This window comes from Hydra vulgaris, chromosome 11, assembly GCF_038396675.1.
Source record: "Hydra vulgaris chromosome 11, alternate assembly HydraT2T_AEP".
NCBI classification, from domain to species: Eukaryota; Metazoa; Cnidaria; class Hydrozoa; order Anthoathecata; family Hydridae; genus Hydra; species Hydra vulgaris.
The window spans coordinates 14,134,500-14,155,308 of record NC_088930.1 but is presented as its reverse complement, the minus strand read 5'-3'; the positions used below and the strand labels follow the sequence as shown (position 1 = coordinate 14,155,308).

The window sequence follows — 20,809 nt, the reverse complement described above, 5'->3', positions numbered from 1 at the left end:
CCCATTTTTTCAAAAATTGAGTTTTTTAAACATTTGAATTTTTTATTGATAAAAGTACAAATCTAACAATGCTAGTATCAATCAAAAATTTGTTCATCATCTTTATTACGATTACAAAATTATAGATATTAGAAAAATCTTCGCCGGACAATTAGTTTTTTGTGTTTTCTCAAACAATAAAAATGTGACTTCGCGTCTTTTAGAAAAATGCTCTTCAATTAGGTACTAAAGGTATAAAATTATTGTCGACAAATCGAATACCATCGCGTGCGCAAGTCCATGCGCACATATTGAAAGACGCATGTCCAGAAGAATTACTTAAAAGCTGCATCCATTTACAATAAAATCAATTGGGGTTTTAAATATTATAACCGCCTATTTAAGTGTAAAATAAAAAACACTTTGAGATAAGTTTTAAAAATGATTTTATTGCTCCTGGATTAATAAAGTGTACCTGAAACTTTTATTTTTAACTATTTACTTGTTCATAATGTAATGGTTACTAGTAAAGTTGCATAATATAGTTATTTTGATTGCCACATGGCAGTTAATATAATTAAAAAGTTAATAGACTTACTCGTTCTATTTATTTCTATACATACTGTGTTTGTTTCTTTTGCAAAATGTTTTTTTTTCCTTTTAAGTTCAAATTTTATTGTTATATATGCATAATTAACAAACAATGGTTTTTTAAGTATCCTTGTTTTACTTGCTATCTTTAAATCAAACAGTTTTTAACCATTTTAATCAAACTGATTGGAATAAAATATACAAAAATGAACGACACGTTGGGTTTTTCTTGTGCGTTTTGGAGTGCGTTTAAAATACAGCCGTATTTTAAAACGCAAGCTTCCAAAAAAAAAAAAAGTACGTGTCGTTGACTTTTGGTTTGTTTTAATCCTTTTGATAAAAGTATTTTTAAATATTATTATTTTCAAGTTAATGGATTAAGAGATTTCGGGGCCAGGGGCATTTTTAAAGCAGGAGGCTTTCTATGTCATTAGACGAAGATTTTTTTCTTAAGAGTTACTTTTAAAAAAGTATTTTATTTTAAACTATTAAAAACCCCGCATAATACAAAGCCCAGTGCTATAGAGTCCCTATTTTCCCTTCTTTAATTCAGCACTGCATCATAATAATTAGAGACTTTCTCCTATCGGTAATAGTAATATTTCAATTTTAATAAAAGGTGGATTTTTCTTTGTACATCCAAAGTATATTAAACAAAGGTTTTCACACTGGTTTAGACTAATAACATAATATCCTGATGCCATTCACTTATTACCACGCAAATATTTTTATTCACTTAACAAACGAGTAATTTATTTAAATATTTAAATAAACAATGGCATTTTTTAGCATTTTCATACTTTGAATTAAACTTTCTATATATATATAATCCTTTAAACTTGCATATAAGTTTAAAAAAGTAATATGTTTAGTTAATATTAAGACAGCAAAGTAGTAGTCAAACAAGTAAAAAGAATTTGCAAAGATTTTAAACAAGAACAACACAATGTTGTTTAAATTGTTGCTGGTAGTGATGTGCACACTGGTACAATCAGATGTTTATTTACACAACCCAAGGTAACATTTTAATATTTCTTCTTATTTTTTGTATCATTCTTTATTACCCATTTCATAGAAAGAAATATTATATTTGCGTTTATAAAAGGATTGCAAAACTTTTGACTCTTTTATATATATTTATATATATATATATACATATATATATATTTATATACATATATATATATATATATATATATATATATATATATATATATATATATATATATATATATATATATATATATCATATATATATATATATATATATATATATATATATATATATATATATATATATATATATATATATATATATGTATATTCGGCTAGCATCTAGCTAGCAACATTCGTAACGGTTGGGATGTTGAAATTTTTTTGTATTTTATATCGCATTTACATTTTTTTTTTTTTTAAAAAAAAGGTCCTCTATTTCTAAATTTTTTTAGAACTTTCAGATTTTGGGGGATGAGGGGGGATGCAAACTTCCTACCTGGATCTTTCACTGATAGTTATTGCTATAAACCTACAATATTTAGCTATCGATTTAATACACACTTTTTGGTTCGTTGTAACTAGCTTTAAAGCTACAATATGTAGCAATCAGCATCTTGAATTAGTATCCTTAGTTAAAAATCCACAATAAGTAGCCATGAACTAGATATAAATTTGTCATTACATATAGTTAGTGACAAAAATGCGATATGTTGCAATCAACCTTTTGTAACAGTATGCTGTAATTGGCATTTCGTAATAAAATTGCAATTTTTAAAGTTTAATAATTTTCTTCAACATTTTGTTTCGAATAGTTTAAACAATAATTGTTAGCCCTAATTTGTTTTCCTTGATACAACTAATAATTTATATATTAAATTGATTGTTGTATTTATTTAAAATCGTATACAGAACTTTTTATTTTTTAAGCAAAAATATAAATTATCAAATTATGTTCTTTAAGTAGTGCATAAATGCAGCTGAAAGTCCTTTTGTCAAAATAAATTGCACAAGTTTAAATACCTGCGTTTCAATGTAGATTTATTTTTATTTGATTTTATTAAAATATCGGACATTATCTGTGCTTCTAAATCATTTTCAAAAAACTTATTTTTAGTTTAGTCATAATCATCAGCAGTATTTTTTACTTGCGATCGGAAAAAGAGCATATGATGCAAAATGATCAATTAATACAAATAAGGGCTACTTGAAACAAGAGTAAGTTGAAACATCGCGATTTAAAAAAAAGAATCCTTTTTTTTTTTAAATTAAATAACTCAATTTAACAACTTTTTAAATCAATAAATGCCATAATTTTAAAGAAAATGTCGCCTTTAAACCCGTGTGTTCTTGAATAATGGAGAAATTCAAAAGGTTTTAAGCATGCATGTTAAAATTGTGCAAAACATTTTAGATTATTCAAATTATTTGAAACATTTATTCAAATTTTAAAAACATCCTGCTGTAATATTGTAACTATTGTTTAACTGTCAACAAAAAATAAGACAAGACAAAGTAAATTAAATAGCTTACTTTCTTTATATTGACAATTGTTGCATTCGCCACATAAATCTTAAAAGTCAGTGAACGTCATTTTGTAAAAAATGTTGCGCAGATGAAATATAAACTTTTTTGTCAGACTTTAATAAATTTAGACATAAAGATTAACTAATTGAGACAAAAATTTTTTAAATTTTAGTTTTGTCTCAGTTTACTACTACCATACTGTCAGTGCCGTGACTAGGTTAGTCTACACACTCGAATTAAAGAAAGGGGGGAGAAGGCTAGCCTAGCTTGACCCACTAACAACGGTACTGCATTTTATTTTTGCTAGCTATAACATAAAGACAAGTCTGTATCTGTTATGCATTAATACGAATAAGTAATACATAATAACCTTCTATATTGCAAACTTTTGCTAGCTTTTAGCTTCTTTTTCGCTAGCGAATCTAAATGTACAAATGTAAAACGTATTAGGAATTATCATCCAATGTTCTTACTTTGACTTATCTCTATCTATAAATCACAATTTGACTTATCTCTATTTTAAAACCAAAACCATACCCTAGCAGCTCACTGTGTTGGGCAAACGTTAAAATAATGTCAGGATTGATTTCAGTGAATATTGCTCCAAGGTATTGTGCTGCCTGGGTATGAAGTAAATTTACGTGCTAAAATGACATTTCATGAAATTGGACGTGGAAATCCGGAGATGGAAGAGATAATACATTCTATAAATCTACAAAGATAAAGACAACTCACAGTTTAAAAGAAAGAAATGCAAAACAGTCAGAGAAAACTCAAAACTTCACATGCTTATGCCCAAAAATGTGCTGCAAAATGCTGGAATTGAAGCATTTCATAATAGAAACTCGTTTACGTTGAAAAATGAAACAAAGAATGATGATGAACGGAAAAACCTTGAAAGTAATTTATCTTATTTAACGAGATAACTTGTTGTTAAGCTTGAGCGCCAATAGACTTGATGATGTTCTGCTCTTTTACTTTTTATTATATTGATGTGTAGAAAATATTTCATTGTTCACAAATGAAAAATAAAAAAATACAACGAAACTTTTGTTATAAAAATAGAGGATTTATATAAACAGAAACAAACAAAAGGCAGTCACTGTAATCTTATCATAAAGTCTCGGGCTTTAAAACTGTAAAGTAAAATTAAAACATTATTAAAATTTTGTAAAACTCCGTTAAAATATGAGGAAATAAAAGCCTAATTGAAACAATTAACAAACATTAAATAAACAAAAATAAAATCAAAGTAAAATAGAGCAATAAAAATATAAGTAATTTTTTTTATAATCATTAAATGGATTATCTTCCTCATATGTAAAGATTAAAAGACAACAAATAAATTATTTTAAATATAAAAAATTAGGCTTTGTAAAACAGTGCATATATAAGATTTCAATGCTGTCATTCGATTCCGAAATGGATTTACAATTTTCCTGTAAATCTTAAAGCAAGAAAAATATTTCTTTCTTTAAGAAAAATATTTTCTACCCCACAATTTATTTCTTAAAACATGAAATATATTTCTTGTTTTAAGAAATTTAATTCTTAAACTATGGACAATAGATTAACCATTTAGCTGTGTATTTTAAATGGTTATTTTTAAAGCTGTTCTATATCTTTGGTTCTTGATGTGTTATCCCAGACGAAATTTCCAGCAATCAGCTCTTCTAACTATCACATTTTTTTTTAATCACGTTATCAAATTATTTTTTAATTAAAATTAATTTTTAATAAATAAGTACCCGACTCCTTATGACACATTTTTTCAAAATTAAACTTTCTAGTTATTTGATTTCAAAGTCGCAAAATTAAATTTCAAAATTATTTTTTAATTAAAATTAGTTTTTAATCAGTAGGTTCCAAATTGCAAATGAAGCAAAGTAACATTTTTTAGCATAAAGCAGAAAAAAATAAGTGAAAAGTGTTCCTTGAAATTACAAAATATTGTGTCAAATGGTCAAATTTAAAAAAAAGTGTCAAAAGGTCAAATTAAAAAAAAACAACGGGAAAGAGAATTATCATCACAGCCTTGTTTTTAAGATGAATGGGATGAATAACTTTTGTTTATACAAACACCGTCATCAAAACCAGTGTCTTTTTTGTTTTGAGAAAATTATACAGTTAAAAAAATACAGTTTGCACAAAAAGTACATTTCACTAAAATGCGCACGAATTTCAAGATAAAATACCTAGCTAAACGTAAGTTCAAAAGAAGTTTTATTTTAAAACAGAAAAATAAAATCTCAAATCGAACAAAAAAAGTTATTATGAAAAGTTACGAAATGCTAAACGTCTTTTCAAACTTCACTTCTCTTTGCAAAAAAGGAAAAGTCTCTCCTTTTTTTTGCTGAAAATATAAGAGACAATAAAATTAAGTTTTTGTCCCAAAACACTGCCCTTTTTCGGAACAGGAGATTATAATTGTTTTTCAATTTGCAGGAGATTATAATTGTTTTTCAATTTGCTTTTCAACTATTATAGATATATAGTTGTAATTCAACTGACAATGTTTAACTACTAGTTTACATCAAATGTTATATGAAAGCTTTAATCTCATTCAAGATCTCCTTTCAACTTAAGACAAAAAAGTCAAATAAAAATCACCATTATTCAAGAACACACGGGTTTAAAGGCGAAGTTTAAGAAAAAATCCAATGTCCCTTGACCTCAAAGAATTCTTTAATTTCGTTCCCAAATCTGATTTTCCAAAACTTATTGACATTGCACTTAGATTTGTCGGCAAATTTGATTCAACATACATTTGTGAAAAAATATTTTCATCAATGAACTTTATTAAGAACAAGTACAAAAAATGCCGTGGCTGGTAAGTTGGCTAGGCACCCTCTCCCCAAAACCAGTCATTAGGGCTCCAAAAAATCTTTAAAATTTTTCCGCTAGGTATTGCTAAAAATAATAATAATAAAAGGCACTTTAAATTTGCTAAAGGGCCCCATCAATGAAGGGCCCCAAAATAGGTTAGTTCACAACATTTTTGAAATACAAAATTAAAATTCTATATGGTAAAAAAATACTGAATTTATAAATTTTTTGAAAAAAAAAATACTTTAAGGGGTGTCTATTGACCCTTGAACATTTAATGGGTCTCTAATATTATTTTAAAAGTTTTTCAAAAGTATGTCCTTTTGGATCTCAAATAAAGTAAAAATATAAACAAATTTCAAAAATAATATTCATTAAATAAAAAACCTTAAAGAAATAACCTTTTTACATTTTTAGTTAAAAAGTTTCAATTGCTATGCTGTAAAGCCTAAAAAAATAACTTTTTTCATAAAATCATTAATATTTTTGAAATTTTTATATAATTTCACTTCAATTGAGACCCAAAAAACATACTTTTGAAAAACTTTTTTTTATTAATGTAAGGGAACAACTAAATGTTAAAAGGTCTTGAGGCACCCTTAAAGATATTTGTTATTTATAAATCTAGTGTTATTTTATCATATAAAACACATTATAGTACATGCTGCAGATTTTTTGTTGCAGATATAACTTATTTATTTGTACTTTTTTATTTAGAGGGAGCAACAATAGACTTGATGACCTAGGAAGAGAACGTAATAATGCAAATCGGTATGAAGTTATATATCAAAATATATTTTTACTAATTTATATATATATATATATATATATATATATATATATATATATATATATATATATATATATATATATATATATATATATATATATATATATACATATATATATAAATATATATATAAGTATTATAATATAAATATATATATAAATATATATATATATATATATATATATATATATAAATATATATATATATATATATATATATATATATATATATATATATATATATATATATATATATATTAAGGAGTAAACAGATTCTATCTGTTGACCAGCCTCGCACCCCTTCTTCATCTATTAGGCTGGCGCAGATGTATTTTTAATACATTGTTTCCAGTTTAGGATGTTAAATGCTGGATCTTCTTGACTCAATGCATTGGTTTTGTTTGTGTCACTGTTTTTATGACTAGGCAACTCATTCTATTATCTCCTAATGAGGGTACAGCTCTAAAACTCAGTTTTATGGTTCTGAGGCCGGCTGGTAGTCAGGTTTCCCGAACTCTGTGGTAGCTCTCAGAGAGGCTGATTCCATCAACAGCTGAAAAATATCAAAGTATTAACAGTACCATGTTGCGCATGGTGTCCCTGTTTGTACTTTTGGTGTGCACTGCCAAGGCCACATTTGGAGCCCTTTGTTACGGCTTAGGGTTTATTAATAGTAATGAGGCAATTGCTTGGGCTATTAAACAGTGTTCTAAGTACTATCTATGCTTTGAGTCAAGTTCTTTAACAAATTTAAAAATGAATAAAGTACCAAAAACTAAAAAACACAAAAACCATCGTCATCACCAAGTTCTCTGAACCTATCATTCACTAATATTCGTGGTCTTCAAAATAATTTTTCTTCTGTTGAGTCTTATCTCTTGCAAAGTTCACCAGACCTACTTCCTCTTTGTGAGACTAATTTGAGTTCAGCTGTCTCATCTTGTGATCTTAGTGTTGATGGTTATCTTCCTTTAATTCGCAAAGACTCCAATAGTCACATGCTTGGCCTGGGCATTTACATTCGTAAGAAATATTCTCACTTCTAAGGTGGCATTGTTTGCTGATGATACTACCATTTATTCTTGTTGTGATAAGAAGCCAAAAATCTCTGATTGCTTTGAGGGGGCATTTGAGCTTGAAAAGGATCTCACTTCTGCTACAGTATGGGGCTCACAGTGGCTGGTGAACTTTAGTTTACATAAAACTCAATTTTTTTCAGCCAATCGTTATCGCAATAATTTTGATTTTTCTATATTTATGAACGGTGATGTACTCGATGAGTCATCTACTCTTCATCTTCTAGGATTAACTCTTACTTGCAATCTTTCTTGGAAACCATATATCAAATCAGTCGCAAAATTAGCATCTGCTAAGGTTGCATCTCTTTATCGAGCTTTTCACTTTCTTACTTCGGATTCTATTCTCTATCTCTATAAATCTCAAATCCGGCCTTGTATGGAATACTGTTGCCAAATCTGGGACGGTTCTTCTAATGATGCCCTTTTTCTTTTAGACAAGGTGCAAAAAAGCATTTTAAACATAGTTGGACCTGTTCTTGCAGCCAACCTCCAACCATTATCACATCATCGTAATGTTGCTTCTCTTTCTCTTTTCTACAAATACTATAATGGGCACTGCTCTAAAGAGCTAGCGTCTCTTATGCCATCTACTAAAATTCATTCTCGTGTTACTCGTCATTCAATTAAGTGTCATTCTTTTTCTGTGAGTGTTCCTAAGTGCTCCAAAAACGCTTATTCGTCTAGTTTTTTTCCTCGAATATCAGCTGTTTGGAATTCGCTACTTTTATCTTGCTTTCCTGATTCATATAATTTGCAATCCTTTAAGTCATCCGTCAATCGTTATCTTGCTCTACAATCTTCATCTTTTCTCTTTCAGTAACTTCTAACTTTAATTAGTGGCTGCTTGCAGCCTTGTTAGAAGCGAAGATAGTTAATATATATATATATATATATATATATATATATATATATATATATATATATATATATATATATATATATATATATATATATATATATATATATACACATCAGAACTGAAATCGCTACCAAATAATTGAAACCGTGGCCGCTTTTCCGCTACTTTATCAGACTTTATAATTAGTAGCGCTAGTCTGCAACGGGGCGACTGAATAAGTGCGAATTTCATAACTGCGAATCTGCATAAGTGCGACTGGCATAAGTGCGAACTGGCATAAGTGCGAACTGGCACAAGTGGCGAATTGGCAAATTCGCACTTATGCCAATTCGCACTTATGCCAGTTCGCACTTATGCCAATTCGCACTTATGCCAATGTTTGCAAATTATTTCGGCGCACTTATGCCAGTTCGCGCTTGTGCCAGTTCGCACTTATGCCAGTTTTTGCAATTGATTCGCACATATGCCAGTTCGCACTTATGCCAGTTCGCACTTATGCCAATGTTTGCAAATTCTTTCGGCGCATTTATGCCAGTTCGCGCTTGTGCCAGTTCGCACTTATGCCAGTTTTTGCAATTGATTCGCACTTATGCCAGTTCGCACTTATGCCAATGTTTGCAAATTCTTTCGGCGCATTTATGCCAGTTCGCGCTTGTGCCAGTTCGCACTTATGCCAGTCTTTGCAACTGCTTCGCACTTATGTAGATTCGCAGTTATGAAATTCGCACTTATTCAGCCTCCTCTCTGCAACTAGTCCGCTATCAAAAAAATTTAAAAACGATGGCCTGGTATTCAAATTTAAGTTTTGCAAAATATTTAGAGTTTCTTACAACCTAGCAAGTTCATTGTTTGAGCTACACAACGATGGTGCTTCGATGGAATGATATCATTGCAACTTTCTAGAATTTTTCTCCAGAAAGAAAGGCGTCAAGTTGATAGTTTAAGATCTACCTTCTCTCTCTGTTTTTTCTACTTGACTAAATTAAACTGTTTAATGACACTAACGTAGTTTGAACCATTTTTTGTAGTTGTTGCATCAACCTGAGGATGAAAAAAGTTAAAATACCAAATTTTAATTGACTATAAGATTTTAAAATAGCGTAATAATAAAAGAAGTTTCTTTTCAATGACATTTTCTCTGAAAGTATATTTTTGGTAGAGAAATAATAAACAGCGATAGTAATAAGTGCGATATTTGCATATTAATTAATTGAAGCTAATGACCTTGAAATATGATCAATAAAAGTAACTGCACAACTCAAGTACATATTATTCGGCTTTGCATGTAAGTTACACAAGACATTGGTTGATACATCAATTTTAAGTCCTAAAAGTTTTAATGGTAAGTATTATACAACTAAACTCAAAAAACATTAAAAAATCATCTACTCACCTGTCGCCATGACAACTTTGCTAGTTATATGAAGTAAATAACGGAATTTTTGAGCGATAATTAAACAACCAACAAAGTTTAATTTTTAGAGTAGCAAAAACAGCCAAAAGTCTCAAAGTACAGAATTTTTTACGTTTAAAATCACTGCAAAAACTTTGTGATCTTGAACTTGAATTTAAAAAAACCGAAATCATCGCCCCCAACTTCTTATTGTGTTATGGACTCAAGAGAATCTAATTAAAAGAAGTTATTTAGTTGTAATGTATCTATCTAACGAGTTTCTAACAAAAAGAAATTATTTAGCTATAAAGCACCCAATTTTAACTTAATGACCATGGAGTTTTGTGGAAACACTTTGAAATGTACCAGTATCTGGTGAAGCTACTGATAGAAAGAGTAGAAAGTCTTACAAAACATTTTCTACAAAAAATTCTTATACTTCTGTAATGTTGAATGTTCATGTAAAAAACATACAATATTTTGCATTAATAACTTTTACTAATAAGAATTAAGTGCTCTTAAAGAAGAAGCGAAAAAAGGAGAAACTGTTTTTTATATTCTTCAAGAAGCCGTTAAAAAAATGTGTGATTATCACTTTATTGCTTATTTTTTTGTTATTTGTGAATTTGTGTTAAATGTCATCAAACATTACGTTAAACATTATAAAATACTAGAAAATTATCTACCACATTTGTTTTTACAATAGTTCTTTCGATATATTTGTTAAAGGTAAATCTGTCGTTGTCAATAAAAGTTGCTGTCTTAATTATTACTCGAATAAAAAGATTTATTGCAGCATAAAAAAGATGTTTAAAATCGATTCAAATATAAAACCATGAACTAGAGCTGATTTCAGGTGATGGAGAAATTAATTTTTCGTCTACTACTGATATATGCAAGGGTTTGATTACGAGAAAATAATTTTCCATCTAAAGCATTATTTGAACATTTTTCAAGTTTGTCTGTATTTTGATGAAAAAGTTAACTTAATGACCATGGAGTTTTGTGGAAACACTTTGAAAATGTACCAGTATCTGGTGAAACTATTGATGGAAAGGGTAGAAAGTCTAACAAAACATTTTATATTTCTGGAATATTGAAGTATTTAAAGTTCACTCAGCTTTAAAATTTCAAATAAGTGCATGATTTAAAAATTTGGAATCAAAATTTGGAATCCTGAAAAGTCTCTCTCTTTATATATATATGTATATATATATATATATATATATTTTATAAAACCGTTTCGGCACTTTTATTTTCTACAATATAATATTGATATTTCAAAATATAAAATATTCAAAAAGAGTTATAAAAATCCATTAAAAATATAAAAGTAATAAAATAAAAAATATATAAATAAACTAAAGATATAATAAGAAAATAAATTATTTTTACAATAACAAAGATATTTTGTAATAGCTATATTGTAATTTTAGGTATTCAAAGAAATACAAACATATACAAAAGAATTTAATAATTAATACATTAAAAGACACGCATATCATTAGTAACTACTAAGAATAATAAGAAAAATTTATTTGAATAAATTTACAAAAAGTTTTTAGAACTATTATTCCGCAAAATTAAAAATGTGTTTTTTTTGCTTGAAACTTAAATGAGTTTAATGATTTGACCATATTTGTTTTATGAAAAGAATTCCATAATTTAGGTCCTCGATATGCTATTGAATATTCTGTATATTTATTTAATTTCCTTAGCAGTTTAAAGGAATTTGATCGTTTTTTTCTTAAGAAATACTTTATATTTACATTTTTATCAAACTTACAAATAAAATTAGCTAGAGTTAGGTTATCAATATATTTATACATAAAAATTTGGTGCTGATAAAAATTTATTTCGTATACATTCATCATTTTCATATTTCTCATTAAGGGTTTAGTATGCTCTTCTCTTTTTTTCCCGTCAATGATTCTACACGCATGTTTTTGCAAACTATGTATTTTTTTAGGTTTTGTATAAACCCATGTAATATTAGCATAGCTAATGAAACAATGAATTAAAGAAAAGTATATTAACTTTAGATAAACTGTATTTACATATGGACGAACTCGGTACATCAAACCAATGGTTTTACTAACTTTTGATTGTAATTATTTAATATGTGGAAGCCGAGATAAATTATTATCAGCATGTGTTCCTAAAAATTTTATATAGCCTTGCTCTTTTATTTGTATGTTATTTAAAAAAAGGTATAGTAATTTAATGGGAAGATTTTCTTCTTGTACTTTTTTATGAAATAAGGTATACTTTGTTTTTTCAACGTTTAATGAGAGTTTATTCGCCATAAAGTCATTTATTATAAGTCAGCCATTTATCTTATTTAATTCAAAATTCATGTCTGCATACATGACACTACTGGGTATTAGCATTGCAATAAAGCTATTTTAAGATGAAGATCCTAACTTAATAGCGAGCAGCCTATTAGCAAGCCAAAACAGTCATTAGTTGACTTTTGTTTCAAAACAGTCGTTAGTTGGCTGTTTTGACGTGATTAGGATGATTCTAATAAAGTGTGAATTTTGGAAGGTGTTTCTTTAGTTCAGAATCAAAAACTTAAAGTCAACTAGCTAAAAGTAGCAATGACATGGGTCTTAACTATGATGAGAGACTGCGGAAAAAATCTGACACGCAAATAGATAAAATCGAAAAATATACAATAGAAGTTGTTGACGCAATTTTGATATTGGGAAGAAAGATGGGGTTCTTGACAGAACCCCATCTTTCTTCCCCTATAGAATCCGCTGATAGAAAGTCAAGAAAAATCTTGAAATTAATAGCTTTAAAACAAACTTAGAGTGGCTAAAACAATCATTTAAATATAACATTTTAAAGAAAAATTGTGCAGAATTCAATGAAAATACTTTAAAAGTGTATATTTAATGACCATCAAACACCATATATCTTAAAGAGCATAAAAATAATATAGCAAAAAATAAAAATCCAAAATAGAAAAACTGATTTAAGTCTTACAGGTAAAAAAGTCAAACTGATTGCAAACTTTTCCCCCAGCATTTCCTTTTTATCAACTTAAGAAAAACTTCCTAAAAATCGACATAAAATTGACAAATAATTTGATTGATCGATGAAGGTTGGTCAGTTCTCTGTTTGACAAAGATGATAATGAAATCAAAAACTTCAAAATAAAATTCGTAGTATTGTTTACTAAATTAAAAAAGAGTCTAAAAGCAGGTAAAAGGTTGGAGTCAAACTTACAACGTAATTTAAACCATCATATATCTAATTTCAAAAATTTACTTAAAATACATATGTACTTAATTTTAATAAATTTTACAAATTTCATCACAAATCGCAAAGTACTGTTAAAGCTTGTTTGTGTAAACACATTTTTTTCCTTCAAAGTCAACAAATTAAAGTGACACATTAAAACATTTTCCAATGATCTCTACAAATTTGTGTTGCAGCATGTGTTTACTTAAAACTAATCGAATATTAGGACAAGCTTTCGGCAACAGAACAATTTAAAGACACTAACTATATATAAAACTAATATATTTCTACTACTTCAAAAAATTGTTATGAAATGAGTTATTAACTTATCCAGAATTTAATTTATTAAATTAGATTCTAAAACAAAGCCAGCATAAACCACCTTGATTTGTCGTTGGGGATAACACCATCAACCGAATAATGGAAAATGGCGATGACGTATTTATAACAAAGTTTTTTAGGTTTAAAAAACTTTTATTCTGTTGAAAATTCTGTTACAATTACAGATACATTGCTCAAAAGGTAATTATAATTCCTGTTTGATCAAATACTTACAGAAGACAGGTTACTCAACATAACAGACTTTGTGACAACTTAGAAATTTATTATGAATGGGATTTTATGACAACACTGTGTATAGTGAACAGACTGTGACAAACATACCATCAAACACAACAATGGCATCGTCTTTAAATGCGTACAATAATACAAAAACTATTTTTGAAAATCTCTCTTCAATTTTAAATCAATATTGCTACTTGTTCCCTTTCAGTTAGAAATTTTTTTTCAGTTTTCAGTTCATTTCGAAGCTAAACTTCCGTATCATAAAACTTTAACTTCGGGTCCGTCGATCAGAAGTTTCGTGAAACTTCCAATCGACGGACTCTTTTTTTTTGTTCAACACTGTTTGATTTTATTTCAGTTTATGTTTTTTAAAATAACTACAAGTACTTTCTAAGACACCTAAGAACATTTTTTTTTCTGGATCTGATTTGAAACTGTCAATAACCTGAAAATAAAAATCATGAAAAGAAGCATTAATAAATTTTCGATCCAAAAACTAAAAGACTCACTTGCGGTAGTAAATTGGTCAAAAATATATTACGAATGTAACCTCGGACGCACAAACTCCGCTTAGAATAAGTTTATAGACATTTTCCTAACTCTCTCTACAATAAACATTTTCTAAAGGTCGAAAAAAAATTAAAGTAAAATACCTGACAACTCTATGGATTACCAGAAGAATAAGAAAATCGACAAAACAAAAACAAAAACTCTACATAACATATCTAAAAAATAGAAGCGAAGATAATTTGTCTAAGTATAAACAATATAAAAATCTATTTGAAAAAATAAAATTAAAATCCAAAAATTATTTTATTCAAAACAAATCCAAAAATTTAAAGGAGATGATAAAAAAACCTGGGAAATTATAAAAGAAATAAGTAGTAAAAACAAAATAAACTCGAACCAACTACCTCCAAAAACTCTCATAAATGAAAAAGAGTTTAATAATACAAAAGATATTTCTGAAAAATTTAACAAATACTTTGCAAGTATAGGTTCTAAACTTGCTTCTAAAATTCAACCTGCAAACGATTCATTTGAAAGTTACATCGAGGACTCTCATTGCTCTCTCGTTTTCAAAGAATTAGAATACGAAGAACTTGGATTTGCAATTGAAACGCTAAAGATTATTAAAGGTCCAGGTATTAGTGATATCCCAGCTAATGTAGTTTTGAATGTTTTCTCAGAAATAATTAAACCCATTTTCCAAATATTCAACTCTTCAATAATTACAGAAATTGTACCCGATCATTTAAAAATAGCTAAAAATATTCCAATCTATAAATCTGGAGAAACTTCCTTCTTAAATAACTACAGACTAATATCAATCCTTCCCGTATTTTCAAAACTCTTCGAACAAATAATCTACAACCGTTTATATAAACACCTAATCAAAAACAAAATTCTGAATAAAAATCAATATGGTTTTCAAATCAGCACTCAACAGAACATGCCATGGTAGACCTTACCAACAGAATTAGTAAATCAATCTGTGAAAAAAAAACTCATATTAGGAGTCTTTGTAGACTTGTCAAAAGCGTTCGACACTATAGATTATGAAATCTTACTTAAAAAAATGGAAAAGTATGGTCTAAAAAACCAAACACTGCAGTGGTTCGAAAATTATCTGTATAACAGACAATAGTGTTATTACAGGTAATTTAGTTTAATTATGGGAGTTTAGTTACCACACTAAATTATTAAAATTACCATGCGATGTCCCCTAAGGTTCGATTCTTACTTCCTAATCTATATAAACAACCCTCCAAACCTGCAATAAAAAAATCCTGCAAACATTATAAATTCAAGTTTCTAGAAAACTTGAATTTATAATGTTTGCAGACGATTCAAATTTATTTTACTCTTCAGCAAATATCAAGGATCAGTATGATAATGAAAACATAGAACTCCAAAAATTAAATATATGGTTTAAAACAAATAAGTTGTCCCTCCACATACAAAAAGCAAAATATTCTTTATTTCATTTAAATCAGAAAAGAAACACACTACCAAATTTTCTACCTTCTCTGAAAATAGAAAATATAATCATTGAGAGAACTCATGAAACTGAATTTTTAGGAGTTGTTATTAATGAAAATTTATCTTGGAAAGCTCACAAAAATGCTTCAAACACTAAAATATAAAAAAACGTAGGTCTACTTTATAAGGCAAGACTTATGTTTTCGCAAAGTAATTTAAAACTTATTTATTTCTCTTTTAAACATTGCTACCTCATATATGCAAATATAGCTTTGGCGAGTACGCATATAACCAAATTGAAAGTTTTATATTGACGTCAGAAACATGCTATAAGACTAATTCAAAGAAATTAATGTGCTTAATATTTATCAAATTAATTTACCAAAATATATTGTTTATGTTAAAATTTAAATTAGATCATATCGTTTTATAAATAACTTTCAAAAACAACGTTAATAAGTGTAACACAAGAAAACAGGAAACTTTATTACACCATTCAAAAAAACAAAATTTTCCTAATTTTCAATTTCATATCGTGGCCCCTATTTATACAACAAACTAATACAACAAAATAAAACAATTTGCAATCCCAGATAATCAAAATTCTTTGAAAATAAAGTTAAAATGTCTGGTACTAAATTTAAACAAATACTATCAGTTTTTCTAAAGACTATAAATTAAATTACATATTCATCAATTACAAAGTGAACTGACTTGTTAATGTGTATTATCTATTGACCTTCGTCATTTTCAAGCAATACATTAAAAAAATAGTTTTTCCAAATAAAAAACACTTGATTTTTTTTCTTAACAATTTTTGTTAATATGCTGGATCTTATTCTATTTAATTTTTATTTTACCCTGAGTTTATCTTAATTTAAAGAATTTTAAAGTATAGTCGTACTTAATATGTATTTAGCATGATTTTAATATATAATAATCACAATGTAAGGACTTCGTAATAAAATCATTGCGATTTTCTTGAAGTTCGTATTTAATTATAAATTCCAGTATATATTTTGACTCACTAAACTTGTAAATATTTAATTTATTTAAAACCTTTAATTTATGAAATTTTTATTTATAAATTCCAGTATATATTTTGACTCACAAAACTTGTAAATATTTAATTTAATTGAAAACCTTTGATTTATGAAATTTTTAAATGTTTTATGTTAGGCGAAATATGAGGAAATAATTAAAAAAATACACAAAAAAATATAGGAATTTAAGAGGGAGCTGGAAGCGTAATATTAATCCAATCCATTTTATTCGTACTATAATTCGAATTCGTAATCCCAATCGAATTCGATTAATATTCGGATACTTTCAAATCAGCTCCAGAAAAAAATATCTTAGGTGTTTTAGAAAGTACTCATAGTTATCTTAAAGAGTACAAACTAAAAATAAATCAAACAGAAAATCGTCTAAGTGCATTAACAACAAATTCAGCTTTGGGTTATGATGATGTTCAATCAAAAAAATTTCGAAATCGATTTCATATAATCTCACTCTAATTTTTAACAAGTCACTAGAAAATGGAATTTTCCCATTATTTTGAAAAAAACTCTTATGGAATAATATGGAATCCAATACAGAAAAGAAAAAGTAATAAAAAAAAAGATGTTGCTAACTATCGACCAATTTCTATATTGCCAATATTTTGTAGAGTTCTTGAAAAATTAGTTGTCATACAACTTCCAAATTCTAATGATAGGTATTAACTAATTTTAAACTAATAATTTGGCTTCAGGAAATTCTCGGGAATTGAAACTGCAATACTCAATGCTACAAACTTATGATATAAAGCAATTGATGGTAGTAAATACACAGATACTCTGTTAATAGACCTATCAAAGCATTTCATAATGAACCACATCAAGAAATTTTAAATGAATTGTCTAAAATGGGAATAGGACTAACAGCAGGAAAATGGTTCACCAACTATCTAGAAAATAGAATACAAAGTGTTAAAAATGGTAAAAAGTTTATAGTTTGTGGAAGGCAATTACTATGAGTGTCCCACTGAAATGAGCCCAGAATTATTCAATTCTTGTACAGGAAAACACCCAGCTTCTTTATATTTAGAAATATATCAGTTTGCTGACAATATAACTGCATCTGAAGCCGATCAATCACATCGCGCAAATGCAGAAAAACTGAAAAATCATTTCAGGAAATTATAAAGAACTGTAAAAAAATGAAATTGACTATTAACACTAACAAGGCCCAATTAATTATTTTCAAACCTAACAAGCAAATCTACCTAAAAACTAGCTTATAATGGAATAATGCTCAGTCATATTGAATTCATTAGTTCACTTTACATTTCACTACCTAACATCCACATAAAAAAATTCAATCTCATACAAAGACATGTCGCAAGAATCATTTGCCATGCACCAAGAAACTTACATGCAGCACCATTAATAGAGGAACGTAATCTTAAAGCACTAGCAGATAGAAGAACAGATCATGCAATGAAACTAATTGAATCAATTTTTGAAGAAAAATGCGATCCTGCTTTAAATAAACTTATCCAATTAACAATGATGATCTATTTAAAGTAACAGTATCGACAAATACATATAGTACAATAAGATTATGTGTCTCTGGAGCCATTTTCTTCAATAAAGAATTAAGAAAGCAGAAAGTAAAAGACAAAAATAGAAAAAATTCAAAAAAACAGAGAGACGGGAAAGTAAAGTTAAATGAAACTAAATTATAAAGAAGCGCAAAAAAAAAAAAAAATACAACACAATACAATAGCAACAACAAGCAAAAGAAATAAAAAAAAAAAGGAAAAAAGATAATTGTTAAGAATACATATTCTTCTGGTGTGTTATTACCATTTTGTTCTATAATATACTATATAACATATAATAACAAATATAATTACAAAAATATAGAGGCTGTCTTACCTAGATGATGCCATTTCATTTTTGTTGTTCCACAGGATAAACATTTTTATCTTCATAGTTTAGTCATAATTTAGTTCATAATTTTATTAGGTAACCTTAAGCCCAACAACATTTTTTTCATTTTTTCATTACCATTTTTTGTTTGTTTTACTTTTCAAGTTATGAATATAAAAAATATTATTTAGGATGTTCAATTCTCAAAATAACAACCGTGGTGGATACAATGTTGGAAACATGATATATTATGAAGGATCACAACTTACAATTGAGTGGACAAACCAACATTCTTGTGGTGGACCAAATGCTAATTGTGATATCATTGTTCAATATATGTGCAGTAATAATCTGCGCGATGGCACTACAACAAGGTTTAATAAATACTTTTTAAGTTCTGTAAAATTTTTTGTTAAATTGTGTATTTTTAAGTTTAGTAAAATTTTTTGTTAAGTTGTGTTTATTCCAGCAATAAACACTAAAAAATAAGTTTTGAGTTAATTTAGCAAAAAGCAAATTATTTATCAAGATGTTATCAAAAACATTTCAGCCTTTTTGTTTGTTTGCTGCCATCTTCCTCTTTTTATACCTAATTTTAGGCATACAGTTCTGCATAATTTTTTTTTGTAATAAAAATATACTTCAATTAATGCATTTGTATTTACTGTAGAATTCTTTTTAAACAACTAAATTTGAACAGAAGTATTGGTCTTCTCTTTTTTTTTAATTTGTCATTAATAGTTCGAATAAAACATTTAGGCTTTCAGTTTATAAAGCATTTAAATTTATGGTGTCACCAGATAGTTTTGACAAAATTAAAAATGTAGTAAAACTTTAAACTTTTCTTTTCACAAATTTTAGCTTTTCACCAAAAAGATTTTATTTTTCTTAGCTATAATTGAAGTTTTTTAAAAAAGATTTTGGTTTTTTACTTAACAAAAGAAAAAACCCAAAAATAAAATTTAACTTTTACTACTATGCCTATTTTTATTAACTTATTGAGCAAATTGGATTGGATATACATACTTTTTTTTAAGAAAAAATCTACTTGTCAAAACTTTCTTTCACTTGTTAAATACATATTAGTTTTTATCAATTAATTAAAAGTAAAAAAAGGTTAATTAAAAGTAAAAAAAGAAAAATATAATAAATTTATTGAAACAGAACAACATCTTTTTTGTTTTTGTTTCTTTAGAATAAATTGTGGATATTAAAAGCCTAATTTAAACTTATCAATTTCTAATTCTTTTAATATGATGTGTCTTTAAATAGACTGGCTTGTCTCCAAATTTGCTATTCCCTAGCATTTTACTCTGTAGTTAATGTGGCTTATCTTAGCCTTTTAAAATCAATTTTATACAAATTATGCCAATCTGTATCTGACTTTGTTATTGCTGGTGACTTGAATTTACCAAAAATAGACTCGCTAAATATGTATCACCAAACAAAAAATGACACAGTCTTTTTTTTAATTTATTCAATAGTTTCGGTTTGTACCAATATGTTCATGAACCAACTTGTACAACCAACATTCTGGATCTTGTATTTTCAAATAATATCTCTCTGTTTAGTCTTATTTCTGTAGAGTTTTCTTTCAGCACCGGCAGCCATAATCATTTTTCTGTAATTATAAAAGATTTCAAACAGTTAAAGAGAAAATCTAAGTCTTTTTATGGTTTCTGTATTGATGATTCCGTGATGCTGATGTTGATGGTTTCCAGTCTTATCTGTTTGGAATATATCAATTAGGATTTTGTGTTTTCTTGTGTTTTCACAATTGAAGATTATTAGAAAATTTTCTCAAATTATTTTTGCAATAATATTGTTTAATTTGTTCATATTAGAAAGATTCAACTTTTCGAAAAATCACTACTCAAGGTTTATAGAAAAAAATGTTAAACCATAAAGCATACTTAAGGAAAAGATCATATATTACTAACAGCATTGCACCCAAAACAACATACAATTTTTTATAAACATGCAACATGTTAATGCAAAGAAGCCATATTTACTTACCAAATGAGAGCTTAAGATAGTTAAAGAAAATAATACATATTTTTTA

General features: G+C 27.5%; 1 protein-coding gene across 1 annotated transcript in view; it reads left to right on the top strand.

Moving 5' to 3' along the window:
- Nucleotides 1-1,304: 1,304 nt before the first annotated feature.
- Nucleotides 1,305-20,809, top strand: part of LOC105848472 (protein DD3-3) — a 72,446-nt gene continuing 52,941 nt past the window's right edge. Inside the window, exons 1-3 of the mRNA XM_065810187.1 lie at nt 1,305-1,587; nt 6,634-6,687; nt 18,939-19,121. Coding sequence (XP_065666259.1) covers nt 1,517-1,587; nt 6,634-6,687; nt 18,939-19,121 — 308 coding nt within the window. The 5' untranslated portion in view covers nt 1,305-1,516. The remainder of the gene's footprint in view (nt 1,588-6,633; nt 6,688-18,938; nt 19,122-20,809) is intronic.